This window comes from Phocoena sinus, chromosome 4, assembly GCF_008692025.1.
Source record: "Phocoena sinus isolate mPhoSin1 chromosome 4, mPhoSin1.pri, whole genome shotgun sequence".
In the NCBI taxonomy this organism is placed as follows: Eukaryota; Metazoa; Chordata; class Mammalia; order Artiodactyla; family Phocoenidae; genus Phocoena; species Phocoena sinus.
Window position 1 is genome coordinate 144,776,354 of NC_045766.1, and position 14,904 is coordinate 144,791,257.

Genomic DNA, 14,904 nt, shown 5'->3' on the forward strand with positions numbered 1-14,904 from the left:
CAGACGCGCAGGCTCAGTAATTGTGGCTCACAGGCCCAGTTGCTCTGCGGCATGTGGGATCTTCCCAGACCAGGGCTCGAACCCATGTCCCCTGCATTGGCAGGCAGACTCTCAACCACTGCGCCACCAGGGAAGCCCCCGAATACTTTTAAAGTTATAACATTACTTAAGAAATACAGAGATATCACATTTGGTTGGATTTTAGTTAAGAGCTAATGAGAACGTGTTAGTTTGACATGGATCTGATCGAAGTGTGGCTGGTGGATGTCCCAAGTTTATGTAACGCAGGATGTGACGGTAGAAGCTGGCGCTGTTGTCACCCAGGGACACACGTCCCTAGGGAAGTCTCCACGTTTTTGGTACTTTTAGACCTTGAAGTGTATGGTCGGTCTCAGCGCTCCCCCGCCCGGGGCCGCTGCCCCTAACATCTCTCCTCACCTGCTCTGGCCTGTGCGGGTCTCGGGTCCTTGTTCTTTCGGTTACAGGAAGCCTCCTGAGTGTTCCTTTGCATTTAATTCTTCCTTTCACTCTCCTTTGTGTACTTGGCTCGTGCATTTCAGTCTGGAGGGCTTTTCGTTTTCTCCGGCTGTTCTCTTCATGATCCAGTCCAGGTTTCTGGGGGAGGTGGGCGGGGCCGTCGTGGTGGGCTTCCCGGCATCTGTGGGCAGTGGCTGTGGCCCTAGGGCGGGCGGGCATCCTCTGGGCCAGGCCCCCCTCGCCTGCTGCCCTGGGTCCTCCTCACGTTTCTCTTGGTCTTGTGCTTTGTCGGCTGGGATGGGGGAGTCTAGGCCGCATGCCTCTGGGCTCCCCTGCAAAGACTCCTCTTTCGCTCACCCACTGGCCTTGCTGGTTTGTCCTGAAGGGAACAGGAGCTGAGGACAGGGAGGCCCCGAGCGCCTGTCCCTCCGCACCTGCTGCACCTGCCGTCCTGGAGACTCAGGCCGTCCCCGCTGAGCCCGGGACTGAGTCGCCCCTTTTCTGTGCTGGGTGCGGCCGGTGCTGCCTTCGTGGTGTGTCAGCATCGTCCTGGGCCTGAGTGCGGGAGAGGCAGGGGGAGGCTGTGCTCTGGGCGCTGCAGTGACAGCGCCCTGCTCGCCCGCTCTGTTCCCGCCTCTGTCTCTGTTCCTCTCTCCCCTTCTCTCTGTGACTCTCTGTCCCTCTCTCTGTGTGTCTCTCTGTGTTTCTCCCTCTCTCTTTGTTTGTCTCTGTCTCTCTCTCCCCCACTCCATCCCTGCTTTCTTCCTGTGGAGATGCAGGGCTCATTCCTACTGGTGGGAACATTGGATTTCTCTAAAAACCATCATAAAACAATAAAATATAGGGAGATAGGGAGAAGTCTCCCGCCTACTTAATGAATTGTTTTAATGTTTGCAACACGCGTTAATTTCCCATGAAGTATTTGATTGTTGAAAGTTGGAAAAAATAACATTTCCTTCAGGTCATAAAAATATTTCCAGTAATGTTACCAATTCACTTCAAAAAATAGGAAGAGGGGTTTTAAAATTCAGAACAAAGTAGTCTTTTTAATTTTATTTATTTATTTTAACATCTTTATTGGAGTATAATTGCTTTACAATGGTGTGTTAGTTTCTGCTGTATAACAAAGTGAATCAGCTATACGTGGACATATATCCCCATATCTCCTCCCTTGTGCGTCTCCCTCCCTCCCACCCTCCCCATCCCACCCCTCTAGGTGGTCACAAAGCACCCAGCTGATCTCCCAAATTCGTCTCTTTTAAAAACAGATTTTTTTTGAGGTGCGGTTGACACGTGCCCAGACCCTGTACCCTGTGACGTATACAACTGGATGAGTCTCGAGACCCCGTGGGAGCACCGCCCTGTGAAGGTCACGAACACGACCCCACTTGCCCACTTCCTGCCACAGTGGATCCTTTGCACCTTCTGGAAATTGACGTGGATGGGTCAGGCAACACGTCCCTTTTTGGTCTGGCTTGTTTCACTCGGTGTGATGACTCAGAGACCCAGCCACGTTGTTGCAGTACTTCATTCCAAAGGAATCTTGCTTATGAGGGAAAGTACATTATTCGTATTTGCTCAGAACCTGGAACGTATTTAATTCACTAAGTAGAACAAATGACAGAGTCCATTTTGGTTGGTCTCTTAAGCCCAAAATGCAGGGGAAATAAAAGGTTGGTAAGTTGAGGCACGGTTGGGAGGTACCAAGGTCATGTGAGAAACCTGTTTGGTTGAGCCTTCAGGGCGAGGTGGATCCAGTGTTCTCGACCTGGACCCAGTCGCGTTGACTCAGACCAAAGTGGGCCCTGTGCGGGAGCAGTGACAAGTGTGGTCCTCGGATGTCACGGAACTAAACGTGCCGCGTAGAGCACTTCCCAAATGGACTTTATGTATTTAGGCTGCGCTGCACGGCTTACAGGATCTTAGTTCCCTAACCGGGGTTTGAACCCGGGCCCTGGCAGTGAACGCACCAAGTCCTAATCACTGGCCTGCCAGGGAATTCCAAATGGAGTTTAAATCGTACAAAAAAGATGAAATCAGGGGCTTCCCTGGTGGCGCCGTGGTTAAGAATCCGCCTGCCAATGCAGGCAACGCGGGTTCGAGCCCTGGTCCGGGAAGATCCCACATGCCGCGGAGCACCTAAGCCCCTGTGCCACAACTACTGAGCCTGCGAGCCACAGCTGCTGAAGCCCGCACGCCTAGAGCCCGTGCTCCGTGGCAAGAGAAGCCACCGTAGTGAGAAGCCCGCGCACCGCAACGAAGACCCAACACAGCCAAAAAATCAATAAATGAATTTTAAAAAAAGGATTAAATCAAACCAAGACCCCTGGACTAGACTACCATTTCCTTGGGCATTTCTTTCTTCATAGAAGTATCAGAGGAACTGAGGGCCAGTGCCCCCGTCCCTGCCCCGTTTATCAAGCCCTGACTGCGTGATATTGTCTAATGGCGGTTCCCCTTCCTTGGGATTTGTACTGATTATTTGAACGTTCTTGTATTTAAGTGTTCATTGCAGTTTTACCACGTGAAGCTTTCACTTCTCTTCACAGTCGTTCACATACTAGGATTGACTTTATTCTTATGGAATCTCAGCCAGGAAAGGTTTTGTCCTTGTTGAAGCTGAAATATCAACGACCACAGTTAATGTACTTCAGAGGTTTTCATAGTTCAGAACCATTGAAAAACACCCATCTTCTAAAATTTCCTGTTTTCTTTTGATTTTCTCACATTGGTTATTGAAAAGCCTCTCTGCCCCTTTGAAGGAACCAGCATCCTTGGAGACACTCCGGCTTCGTTTCATTCCTCCCCCTGCAGGCCTCATTCCCAAGGCCTGTCCACGGCACCTCTGAGATACCTCTGACGTTTTCCGTCTCTGTAATCCCTCTGTCCCCTAACTGTCCCAGCCTCACCCTCTGGCCTTTGCCCACAGAGCTGTCAGCGTGATCTTTCTGAAAACACAGCCTGGATTCCTCTTTCTCATGCCAACTTCTCCTGAGAGGCCTCCCCTCTCCCTCTCACCAAAAGCATCTTGATGGACTCCTCCTGCTTTCTGTGTCAGCGGAGGGGCATCGGTGCCCTCCCTGCCCTGGCTCTGTGTCTCGGGCGCCACCTGCAGCCTCTCTTCCCGGTGCCCGTCCGCTCGCCATCCTTCTTTGGCGGGTACCTGTTCATAGGACTAGTTAAGCGCGTAACGCGGTGGCCGCCGTCAGGGACGCGGAGAGGCCGCTGCTTGTCTCGTCCCCCTGTTCACTTGCCTTGAGCACACAAGCCTCGTATCTTGAATAATCGGTGTCTCTGAACATCGGAGAATCTGCGCGCTCCTGTAACAGGTGTACACACCTCCAAGGTAGAAGATGAGAGCATTGTTTCGTGGCAGAGTTAAGCCCTAATTTCCAGTCTCATTAAATTATACCGATAAATAGCGCTTTAAAAGGAAACGCAACCGCTTCGTTTAACCAGTGGGATTATCGGGGCACAGCAATCCGTCAAGTGCTGAGTGAGGCGTTTATCTTAATGCAACTAGTTCTGGACTTGCAGTTAGTACTAGGCGCGCTAAATGTCACGTGACCCCTGTCTTATCGCCACTGCTGTGGCATCTGAACTCCTCTTGTCAGCAGAGAGGTGGCTGGAACCTGCTGTAGGAAGCCCTCCAGCCCAACTAATTTGGGCTCACGCCGCTGTCAGAGGAGGGTGTCCCGAGCCAGGCGCAGTCACCAGGAGGAGGCTCCAGAAGGCGGTGGTGCCTGAACGTGTCGGGGCCGGAGGCCACGGAGCCACCAGCTGGCGGGGCTCCTCTGTGTGTCCCACCCCACCTCCACCCCGTTTGGGGATTTAAGGGTGTCCTGTGCCCTGCCCGTTTCCTATGGTGCATCCAGGGAAACGAGACGGGGCAGCATTCTGACTCAGCCCTGCTTCACCAACTGGCCTCTTCCCCTGAGAGCCTGGCTCTGCAAGCTCCCCGCCTTTCCCCACAGGGTCTTTCTTGTCTTCTGCAGGAAATAGGAAACCTCTAGCTGCCTCTCCTGCCTCTCCTCACGGTCTTGCCACCACAGCCCTCTTGGCTACTGCGGGCGGTCGGCTGGTTGCCGCTGCCACGGGCTTCATCTGGCTCGTCGTACGGCAGCTGCAGTTGGCCCTGGAACAACGTGGGTGTGAACCGCTCGGACTTCGATCAGCCGTCGGTTCTACAGCGCTGCGCGGCCTGCGGACGCAGAGGACCCGCGGCTACCGAGGGGCCGCGCGTGGATGTGGCAGACCAGCCTGACTGCGGGCGGTCGCTGCCCCTCGCCCGCGTGGTTCCCGGGTTGGCTGTGCTGGGCTCCGTCATGATCGACGATGCTCCTGGACACCGTGGGCACTGCAGGCGTGGACTGTTTTCCGTGCCTGGTTGTTGTCTCAAGCATCTGTGTTGTGAGCTGTGTGGTTCCTGCAGAAGAGTGCCGGTGTAAGAGAGTCGTCCTTTTTTTATTTTTTGCGGTACGCGGGCCTCTCACTGCTGTGGCCTCTCCCGTTGCGGAGCACAGGCTCCGGACGCGCAGGCTCAGCGGCCATGGCTCACGGGCCCAGCCGCTCCGCGGCATGTGGGATCTTCCCGGACCGGGGCGCGAACCCGCGTCCCCTGCATCGGCAGGCGGACTCTCAACCGCTGCGCCACCAGGGGAGCCCAAGAGAGTAGTTCTGATGACACGTCCGTGCAGCCGCCCCCCGGGTTAAAAACAGACGTTGTGTCTCCGTCCCCTTAGCCACTGCCCCTCCCTCCCTGTCCATATGGCCGCTGTCCTTGCCGTTCTTTCTAGTTTACCACGGAGCGCGCACCCCTCAGAATCCAGCTTAGCTGTGCCTGTGACTGAGCTTCACGTACGGAGTCGTGGGTATATTCTCTTACGTCCCTCTTGATTTATTAACGTGGTGGATCACATCAGTTGATTTTCACGCATGCAGTCATTTTCGTGTTCCCAGCACAAATCCAACTTGATCATGCCGTATCCGCCTTTAAAAATACCGTTGGATTGCGTTTGCTGACGTCTTGTTGAGGATTTTTACATCCGTCTTCAGGAGTGCGTTTGGCCCATACTTTTTCTTCATGTGCTTCACAGATGTGTTCCTGCTGAATGCTGGGTGGGACTTTCTGGAGAAGCCATCTAGGCGTGGAGTGTTCTTTGTACGTTGATTTTTCTTTCTTGATTCTAATTCTTTAATGTTGGTCGTTTAGTCAGATTTTCTGTTTCTTCCCGAGTCAGCCCTGATGAGTTGCGTTTCTCTTGGAATTCGCTCATTCTGCCTCAGTTTACCAGGTTTTGGGAATAAAGTTCCTAGCACCCTCTTACTCTACGTTAGTGCTGTCAGGGTTTGCAGCGATAGCTCCATTTCGGTGGTCTCTTGCGGCCTAACTCACCCACCCCAAAACTTGGGGGCTGAGAACAGCCACCGTTTGGTTGTACTCGTGATGTCATGGGTCGGGTGTGAGGGAACGGCCTGCCTGTGCTCCATGGTGACTGGGACCGCAGCTGGGGTCACCCAGATGGCTGGAGGGGGCCGTGGGTCTGGAGCGTGTTGTCCGAGGAGCTGGAGAGGCCGAGTCACCGCTCGCAGAGCCAGGGTGTCCACCCAGGGCCCTGCTCCGAAGCCCGCCCTTACGGCCCTGCAGTCCCCCTGGGAGCGTGGCAGTCTCCATCACCCCGTTCCAGTACTTTGTATTTAAAGGTCTCGGTTTACAAACTCCTCTGTGTGTCCGAGTGCAGCTCTGCACCTCTTGTTGTGGTGCTCCTGCCGTGTTTTCCTCGCTCTGTTTTAGTCTGTGGACTTTCGCTTTGTGAAGCTCCTGGAATGGCACTTCACCCCTTGGGGGTTCGCACTTGGTCCTTCCTCTTTCTCCTTGGAGTGCGGGGGGGTCGTGTCCCGGCTGCTGCGACCCACTCCCACCTGCTGCGGAAGTGGGCACCGAGGCAGCGCCCCTTTACCGTCTCCCCCCGGGCGTGGAGGTGGGCCGCCGGGTGGTGATGGGGTGGGTGACGCTGCGGGTGGGTGACGGGAGGAGCCCAGCACAGACGTCATTTGGATATCAGTTTGTTTTTCGAAAAGTAAATAGAGACGTCCCATGTTCAGGTTCTGTAGGTGTTTTAGCGTGTTGCGGTCGTGCTGCTGGTCGGCGGGGAGATACCATGGAGATGCAGACGCAGGGCTGGCCTCAGCTCCTGAGCCTGGGTGGGAAGGGGCAGGGAGGATGCCGAATGCGCAGCTCTGGGTCTGTCTGCACTCACGCGCGTGCGCAGGCCCGTGCGTGTGACGTTTCCCTTTTTCGGAAGATAGGTCCATACAGGACTTTGCCTGAGACCCCCCTCCTTAGCGCGTGGTCGGTGCTCGTTTGCGTTGGCACGTCCGCCAGCAGAGATCCGGTGGTGCCTGTCACGTGCGCGTCTGTCTGCCTATCGTCCGTCGCGGGGGTGAAGGCGTGATTGATCATTGGGTATCTGCTTTAAAAATCGTAAGCGTACAGTAAAAGTAAGTGAAACGTGTTTAGAAGAGGCCTTTTTTTTTTTTTTTTTTTTTTTTGCCTGTGCTGTGTGGCCTGCAGGACCATCTCCCAAGGAGAGGACTTTTAATTAACAATATTTATTATTAGAGTTAGCTCCTGCACTGGTGAAAAGGCTTTACTGTTGATTTAAATTAATGCAAAGTAATGGAATGCTTCTGTTACAGAGGGAAGGCTTTCAGGCTGGGCACAGAGAGCTGGAGAGGGGCCTGAAGGAAGCTCGCCAACCAGACGCCACACTTAGGTCTTCTCCGCCCCACCTGCACCGAAGGGCCGAGGAAACAGAAACACGTCGAGTGCGAGGTAAGAGCAAACGCCCGTACATCTCTGCTAACATTTGACTAACAGGAGTGCCTCTGGCTTGCCGTAGATGATTAGTTAAGCCTTTGGCTTTGCCATTTAAAATGCGTGTGATGGGCTGGCTTCCAGCAGAGACGGGTTGTTACGGTCCCTGCGGTCTCTCGGCCGGTGCTCTGCTGCCCCCCAGCGGCCGGCGCGGTTCCTGCAGAGGGGACGCCACGCTGGACTTGCTGTAAAGCCTTTGCCGCCAATTCTTTTCCTTGAGGTGATTCAAGGAAAATTTCGTTAGCACTTATTTTTGTGACTGTTCCATGATTCAGCGTCTGCTTTTGAGAGGAGTTGAGACAGGTGTTAAAATCGCGGTAGTGTGATGTCAGGTTAATTTGAGGCCCGCAGAAGGTCTAGCGTTGAACTTTCAAGGAGGTTTTTTCACGGGGAGGAAGTATAGGGATGTGGCCGCCAGAGGCTGCTGAGTGCAGAAGTAGCGTGTTCTGTGTACGTTCACTCCCTCGGTGGGGGCTGGGGAGTGTCTGCCACATCACAGCACCCGCTGGGCCGGGGGGACGTTGGACGGGGCAGACGTGGAGCCCACGGGGTCGGGTGGGGGAGGAGAGGTGCGCCTGGAAAGGCTCCCCCTGCCATTTCTGTGTCTGTAAACGTCAAGAATGTCAGGCACCTAGTTCCCAGGGAGACCTTTAAAAGAAGTTTGGCTTACTCTTCTACTGGTGCTTTTTTTCTTTCTTTCTTTTTTTTGGCACATGGGGAGGGCAAAACCAAGGTTACTTCTACCGCCGCTTGTGCCAGAGGGGTGGAGTTTTATGTTCAACCACAGCTCATGGTTCAGCTCGATTGGTGATCTTCAATCAGTTTCTCTGCAGCTGGAGTTTATTGAGAGACGGCGAGAATCCCAGAGTGAGACACGCTTTAGTGCTGCGAGTGAAGTGTGATTTAGGGCCACCTACGTCCAAGGTGCCATAGACGTAAACTGCCTCATTCATTATGCTGTTTAAGTGAGATAGAAAGTGTTTTTTTATGTAATGTAAGCATGTACCGGAGAAGCGAGTTATTTATGTTCCTTTGCACAAGTAAATTGTCCTTGAGGGCCTAGAAGAAATAACCAAGGACAAAAGGTGGCATCTGAAGCAGGACGGAGGGCTGGGGATGACCAGAGACCACGTCGTGAATCACGTCTCCTACTGATTCTGTGTCGACAGGTGTTAGTTGCAGAACAGACATTTTGTATTTGTTTCATAAAATGAGAGCTAATTCTGGCAACAATAATCTGATGTATTAGTCTTTTTTTCAGAGTGATTTGAAAAAGAAAAAAAAAAAAAACACGGAAGTGGCCAGAAAAAGTCTCCACTGGTGGAAGCGCTCCTGTCAGTAGCCTCATTTGCCATCTGACGGTGACGCTGGAGGGAGCCTGTATTTTTAGTTTCAGGCACAGTTGCTGCTTTTGCCTCTCTTGCTCCTTAAAAAGATTGAAGTTGCTTCTTGTGTCTTACAGGTGAGAACATCTTCCGAGGTTGGGGCATCTCGGGGGTTGCGCTGTGGAACCTCTGCAGCACTTACGTGGCTGCACACATCTGAGGGAGGCCCAGGGAAGCCCCGAGTCTGCTCAGACGCTGGGGCTTTTCCTCGCTGTGTCTCTCTGCCACCAACCCCAGCATTCTGCTTATAGCGAATATTGATTAACTCCCCTTTTTATTCTGAAATGAAATCATAGAAGGTACCACGTTATATAATTACAACCGTATTCAAATGTAATAAAAGAGAAATTAAGAACGTACCACGAAATAGTTCTCGTGTTGACATGTGAACGCCGGGCGCCGCCGCTCTCAGGAGGACCCTGTGCACGCACGCCTGTAAATGCAGAGACGCAGGCGCTGCAAGGGTGACACAGACCGAGGGTGTAGACCTGAGTGGGGTGGCGTTCAGCTCGTGGGTTCGTTCTTGGAGGAGCGCGCCGCCGTTCTCCCTGCTGTTCGCTCGGCAGTTACGATTCTGGATGGTTGGGTGTGTTGGAAGTTGATTATATATGAAACGGGGCTTGAGTAACCATGAACCTCTTTGTCACCTGCATGGCAGTGCTTCAGGCAGGACAGTTCTTTGTTTCCGGGACAGTCCTGCTGTCCCACACACTCCCTCTCCCTGCACGGTGCCAGAGTGCCCCAGACCTGCGACGACCAGACCACGTCCACACGTGGCCACCACTGCCACCCCCAGCGGTCAGGGTGGCGTCGAGGTCCTCACAGGCCTGCAGGGTGTCCTGAAGGCTGGAGCAGCTGTGGGCCGGGGAGGACCCCCCCGCCGCCCGGCGTGAGGCGTGGGCCCCCGCGAGTGCAGGTGACTCCAGGGCTCCTAGTGCCCGAGGTGGGGAGCGGCATGGCTGCAGGGACACCCAGCGCTTCTGCAGGGGGCGGAATCCTTACATGGGGGCAAATACTTGACATTTTCCCCCTTTAATGTGATTTACTGGCTAACGTAACCTATTTAACACAGATGACACTTCAGTTTATAAACGTTCCTGAAGGTCAGTGAAATAAAACAAAATTTGGCTGAGAACGAAGAGTGATTCTCACTGAGTTTCCGGCGTGAGTCACGGCCACTGAGAAAGTGTCCTTGTGTCATCTGGACTGACTCATCGGCGTCAGCTCCACAAAGCGCGTCCAGGAAGATGCGCCCCTGGTTGTGAGGTCACGGGTCTGCTGCAGTGTTCAAGAAAGATGTGTATTGCGTCCCCCACTCTTTCGTTCACCCGGCAGATAGGTGCCTTGCATCTGTGGGCAGGCACTGACCGAGGCCCTCGGGACCAGGGTGGGACGGGCCGGACATCACCCGCCGAGGCTGGTGGGAACGGAGAAGAGTCATTGTCGCTCCAGGCAGCGTCGGCCAGTGCGGGGGACCCTCAGGGCAGGGGTAGGGACCTCTCCCAGGGGGTGGTGTCTCAGAGAGGACCCAGGAGGGACCCTCACACGCCTTCTCTCCACACCCCTGCCTGAGGGTGGCTGCGAGCAAAATGGTGCACAGTTAACCTCAAAAGTATGACTCTAGGTGGATAAAACTTCGATTGCCTTTGCAGTGCTGGGTGCAGAGTAGTATCTGCTGCTCTTAGTAGTTGCTTGCTGACTTTCTTGTAGCTGTTTTGTGCTCTGGTCATGACTAAACACAAAATAATGGATCCAGATACTTGAGACTAATGTGTAAAAAGAAAAATGGGAGATTCATTTACAGATGCGGGAAAAATCTGGTATTCTTTCCTTGTTTCCTCGTGGAGGGACTTGTAGAAATACAGCAGTGCCCTCTTGTGGACAGATTCGTTGTGTAGTCACCCCTCCGTAAAATTCGAAATGCTGAATTCATCAGAGAACCCCTGGCCCTCCTGTGCAGATGGAGAATTCTGGAAGGCCGTCTCCTGACCGCCTTATTACCGGGATGCTGCGGGCCCTTGCCGGTCTTACGGTCTACGGATGACGTTTTGGACGTGGGCTAGGGCATTCGATGTGGTCTCTCCATCAAGTTTGTGGGGCAGCAGCTGGCAGTGGCGATGAGAGCTCCGTGGGGCCCGTTCTGGAAGAACAAAGCCCAGAGCTGCTTAGAGGAAGGGGTGGGTCTCTTGGATCATGGTGGAACTCAGGCCTCTGCGGCGCTGCCCAGGCGGGCACTGGGGCGGGGACGTGGCTGGGGGGAAGGGAAGTGAGCAGGTGACGACAGTGGTGTGTCTGCTGCTGCTGTGACAGAAGTAGGGGCCAGAGGCAGGTGGCCTGTTCTCCCCCCTGCGGTAGGGGCCGCAGGCTTCGTGGAGGCGGGAGGAGTCTTGAAAGGGTGTGTATTTTCCAGGCAGATGGCATGGGGATGTGGGCAGGGGGCGGGGGGGCAGGGGCAGGAGAGGACCCCGGCAGCCTGGTGGGCCCACGAGGGGCTGCGACTGTGGTGGTGGGGGCATGCAGGGGCAGGGCCGAGGCCGGCTGGGCGGAGGCACGTCGGGGTGCGGGAGAGGAGACCAGGCCTGCTTGGATTCTGTTTTTCAGTTTTTACCAGCGATGTCTTCCGAAGTCAGACAAGTCACGTAATTTAGAAAGGGCTTTCGGTGGAAAGCAGCGGTCTGCAGTCCTCGCCCTCCCCAGAGGCAGCCTTGATTGTTCTAAAGAGTTGTAGATACCTGTGTTTCTGGATTGGCCAGTGTGAGGACTGGCTGCGGGGACAGAGGCGCCGCGTGGGGAGCTTCACCAGGAGGAAGGTGAAGCAGCAGTGCCCGTCCAGGCCCAGACCGTCTGTCCTGGTGTCCGTCTGTCCTGGTGTTCGGTCTGCTGTGTGTGAACCACCCATAGCTGGGGCAGGTGCTGGAGGGGGTGTGATACAGGGCACCTGTGTGCTGTCTCTTGGAGAGGTTCCCAGAAGCTGCCTCGTGACGCTTCTGTTTCCATCCCAGTGGGTAGAGCTGTCGTCACGTGGCCGTGACCAATGGCAGGAGGGCTGGAAAGGTCGTTCTCCGGGGCTGGCCGGGCGGGTGCTCTGCTGTTGGTGGGGATGGCAGTCCACTGCCGTGCTTCCTGTTTTCTTAATAATACACGTGCAGTTATTTGATTTGTTAATTTTTGGACAGTGTCTGTTGACTTTCGGTTTAGATACGGGAGGATTTAGCTCACTTACGCTTCTGCCTTCCCTTCTTTTCCCGTGTCATTTAGGAGTGCTTTTGGCTGAAAGTAACAGAAAACATGACCTGTGGTATCTTAAACAACTGGGGGTTTATTCATTTACTTATTTCACAAGTAAAGCAAAGGTAGGTTTTGCTAGAGCTGCTCAGAGCACGACCACGTCAAGAGTCTGGTTCGGTGTCTCTGCAGTTCTCCTAACCATTCGTGTCTGCAGTGTGGCTGCTGCAGCTCCGGCCATCACATCCGTGTTCAAGGCAATAACAGCTGGGAAGGAAGGAGCAAGCAGTGCAGCCCATTTCTGTCGTTTTCACCAGGGGCATTCCAGAAGCCTCTGCATATTTTCATTTATATCTCGTTGGCCAGAACAGTGTCGTGTGGCCAGCTGTAGTCACAAAGGAGACTGAGAAAGCGAGTATTTAACTCCTGTAACATCTCTGCAAGAGGGGGCAGGAGAACGGGGACTGGGGCAGGAGCACTGGGTCAGCCAGCCAGGTTGGCAGCCACGCCCCCTGCTGGTTGTCTTAGGAACTGCGGATTCTTAGCCCGTTTCTTGGACCTTGGACGTCTCCTGGCTTCCCACGTGTCAGGTGGACCTGGCCACTTACCCTACCCTGCCCATCACCTCCTCCTCACTCTCCGCTGTTCAGCTTCTGTCAGGTTTGGTGTTCTGGGTTTCTTGATGTTATCAAAGTAGAAAATTTTATTTTCTGTTTTGTGACCATGGTTCACTCAGTTTCAAATCCGTACATGGCATTTACGTTATCATGATTAGCAGACGGTGTTCGCTACAGAGCCAGGTAAGACGCAGGTGACAGTTCCTCCCGTCACACTTGTGCGTGCAAAGGAAGATTTTTAAGTGATTTCTCTTTTAGGACACTACACTAACTGCCGAAAGTCGTGCCACGTTTGAACTTGCTTTATAGTTGGGTCGTGTCTTTTTTGCTCAGTGCTGTCTTTCTCCTGCATTCTTGCATTGCCGGGGTGGGTAGAGCGGGGTGGTGAGAGGGGGCTGCAGCCTGAGTTGGGCAGTTTGCTCGCTTCCCCGCTCCGGTCTCCTCAGATTCAGCCGGCGGCAGCAAGAGCTGCCGTAAGCCTTCCTCTGCAGTCCTGTTGAGAGACCCGTGTGCGTTCTAGTCTTTTCCAGCTGATTCATTCTGTGTTTGGAATCCATTCATTCCTTCTTCTTGAAATCTATTTTCCATTTCATTTCAAATTGAGACTATGACTTTCTCCTACTATTTGTGGGGTTTTTTTTCTGCGATTTTTTTAAAGTTGCCTTTATTGAGGTACAGTTTACATGCAGTAAAAATCACCCTTTGTACATGTTCAGTTAGCTGTGCTCTGACAGTGTACGCAGTTAGCACAGCACCACCCCCGTGTCCTTCGTCCCAAAGGTTCCCTCTTGCCCACTCAGGTGTCCTGATCCATCCTGACCACAGAGTGGCCCTGCCCGGCATTGGCGTTCTGTGTCATTGCCTACTTTGGACAGGACACCAGGACGCGGCGGTGAGGGGTGAGGGCAGGCCACGGGTCGCCCACGCCATCGGGGCGCCCACAACGTCAAGCGTGCCGCGAGCCCCGGGCGGGACGGGGGTAGGTCGCGCTGTGAGGTCACGCTGAGACGGCAAGAAAAAGCCCATCTCACGTCCTGAGCTCGGTTGTCCTGCGTTCCTACCCCGAGCCCAGGTAGCAACTTCCTGCAGAAAAGCTTCCGTTCACTGGCTTTGCTTTAGCCATTTTAAAGGACCCGTGAGGCAATGGTATGGAATACTTACAGCTGGTTTAGTTCAGTGAGTGACCTGATTTGTAAATTAAATTTTATCAATAATTTTATAAACTTAATTCTAATAAGTTGAGCTCCTGGTATGGAATTGGAAAGCACAGTTTTCATACGTCTGTTCCAGTCTTTAAAAAAATTATTGCTTTGCTTATTATGTATAATATACTTTTACAGTTTCATTATTTTAGCTTAATATTTCAAATAGGTTTATAATTCAGATAAGATACAAAAGCAACAAAACCCCAAATAGTCTATACTATCAGTTCTGAATGTGTCGTGACAGATGGCTAATTTTAATAAGACTAAAATTCACCCAAATTTGTGTATGTGTGTTTGATCTTTAGTGAAGAGTTGCCAACATAAAGTGAAGAAATAATGTGAATGTTTAAGGTTTAAAATTTCTCTCCCATGAGCCCTTGTCTTGCAGCTGCTCTTCCCTACGGCCATGTTGACCCACACGCCCACTCTAGTGTCCTGTCCCTGCCGCTACTTGCTCTCCCCAGGCTGACTGTGCAGCAATGTATGCTGGGACAGGGTCCCGGGGCAGGGGGTGGGTCTGGCCAGGCAGCGGCCGGGATCGGTGATGGAATCCAGGGGCCGAAAGCCCTGGCTCAGACTCTGCCCACAGGGTCCCAGAGAGCTAGACTTCTAGAGTGAAGGTAGACTTTGGCCAGCGGGGTTCTCTGGGGCCCGGGTAGAGTGAGGGACCTGCCCCCACACGTCCCTCTGAGCATCCGCCCAGGATAGCACCCACCTCTCCTGGGAGCCTCCCAGCAGTTTGGGGACACAGGTCTGGGGTGGGGGTGTATCCTCCAGCCCCTGGGCCCTCGGGTCTGAGGAGGTGAGGCCTGGGCGCTGCCCTGCGCCGGGACTCGGGATTTTGTGGGCCCCCCACCTTCGTAGTTGACCAGCTTGATGGGACCCGAGCTGGGATCGTACTCCCCTCTCAGACTGGGGGATATCCCGTCGCCGCCCTCCGGCCCGGCTTCATCGCCTCAGTAACCAGTTTGCTCTGGGCTAGACTTCCTTTGAATTCTCTAGTCATGAGTTTCAGTGATATTGCTGAGAAAAATGTGAGTTTTCGTTGCTTTTTATCACCTTCTCTGTGCACACGGTGTCCATTTGGTGGCAGATTCAGACCTTCACTTCTGGGGAGT

General features: G+C 53.6%; 1 protein-coding gene across 9 annotated transcripts in view; it reads left to right on the forward strand.

Annotated features, from left to right (window-relative positions):
- ADARB1 (adenosine deaminase RNA specific B1) overlaps positions 1-14,904 on the forward strand; it is a 117,183-nt gene that overhangs the window by 41,421 nt on the left and 60,858 nt on the right. For 4 of the 9 annotated variants that reach the window (XM_032631115.1, XM_032631112.1, XM_032631113.1 and 1 more), the window contains exons 2-3: positions 1,746-2,154; positions 7,177-7,312. In XM_032631115.1, coding sequence (XP_032487006.1) covers positions 2,095-2,154; positions 7,177-7,312 — 196 coding nt within the window. In that variant the 5' untranslated portion in view covers positions 1,746-2,094. Of the gene's footprint in view, positions 1-1,745; positions 2,155-4,741; positions 4,922-7,176; positions 7,313-8,615; positions 8,817-14,904 lie in introns of those variants that run through there. The other 5 variants (XM_032631121.1, XM_032631117.1, XM_032631119.1 and 2 more) reach the window with 4 other exon arrangements.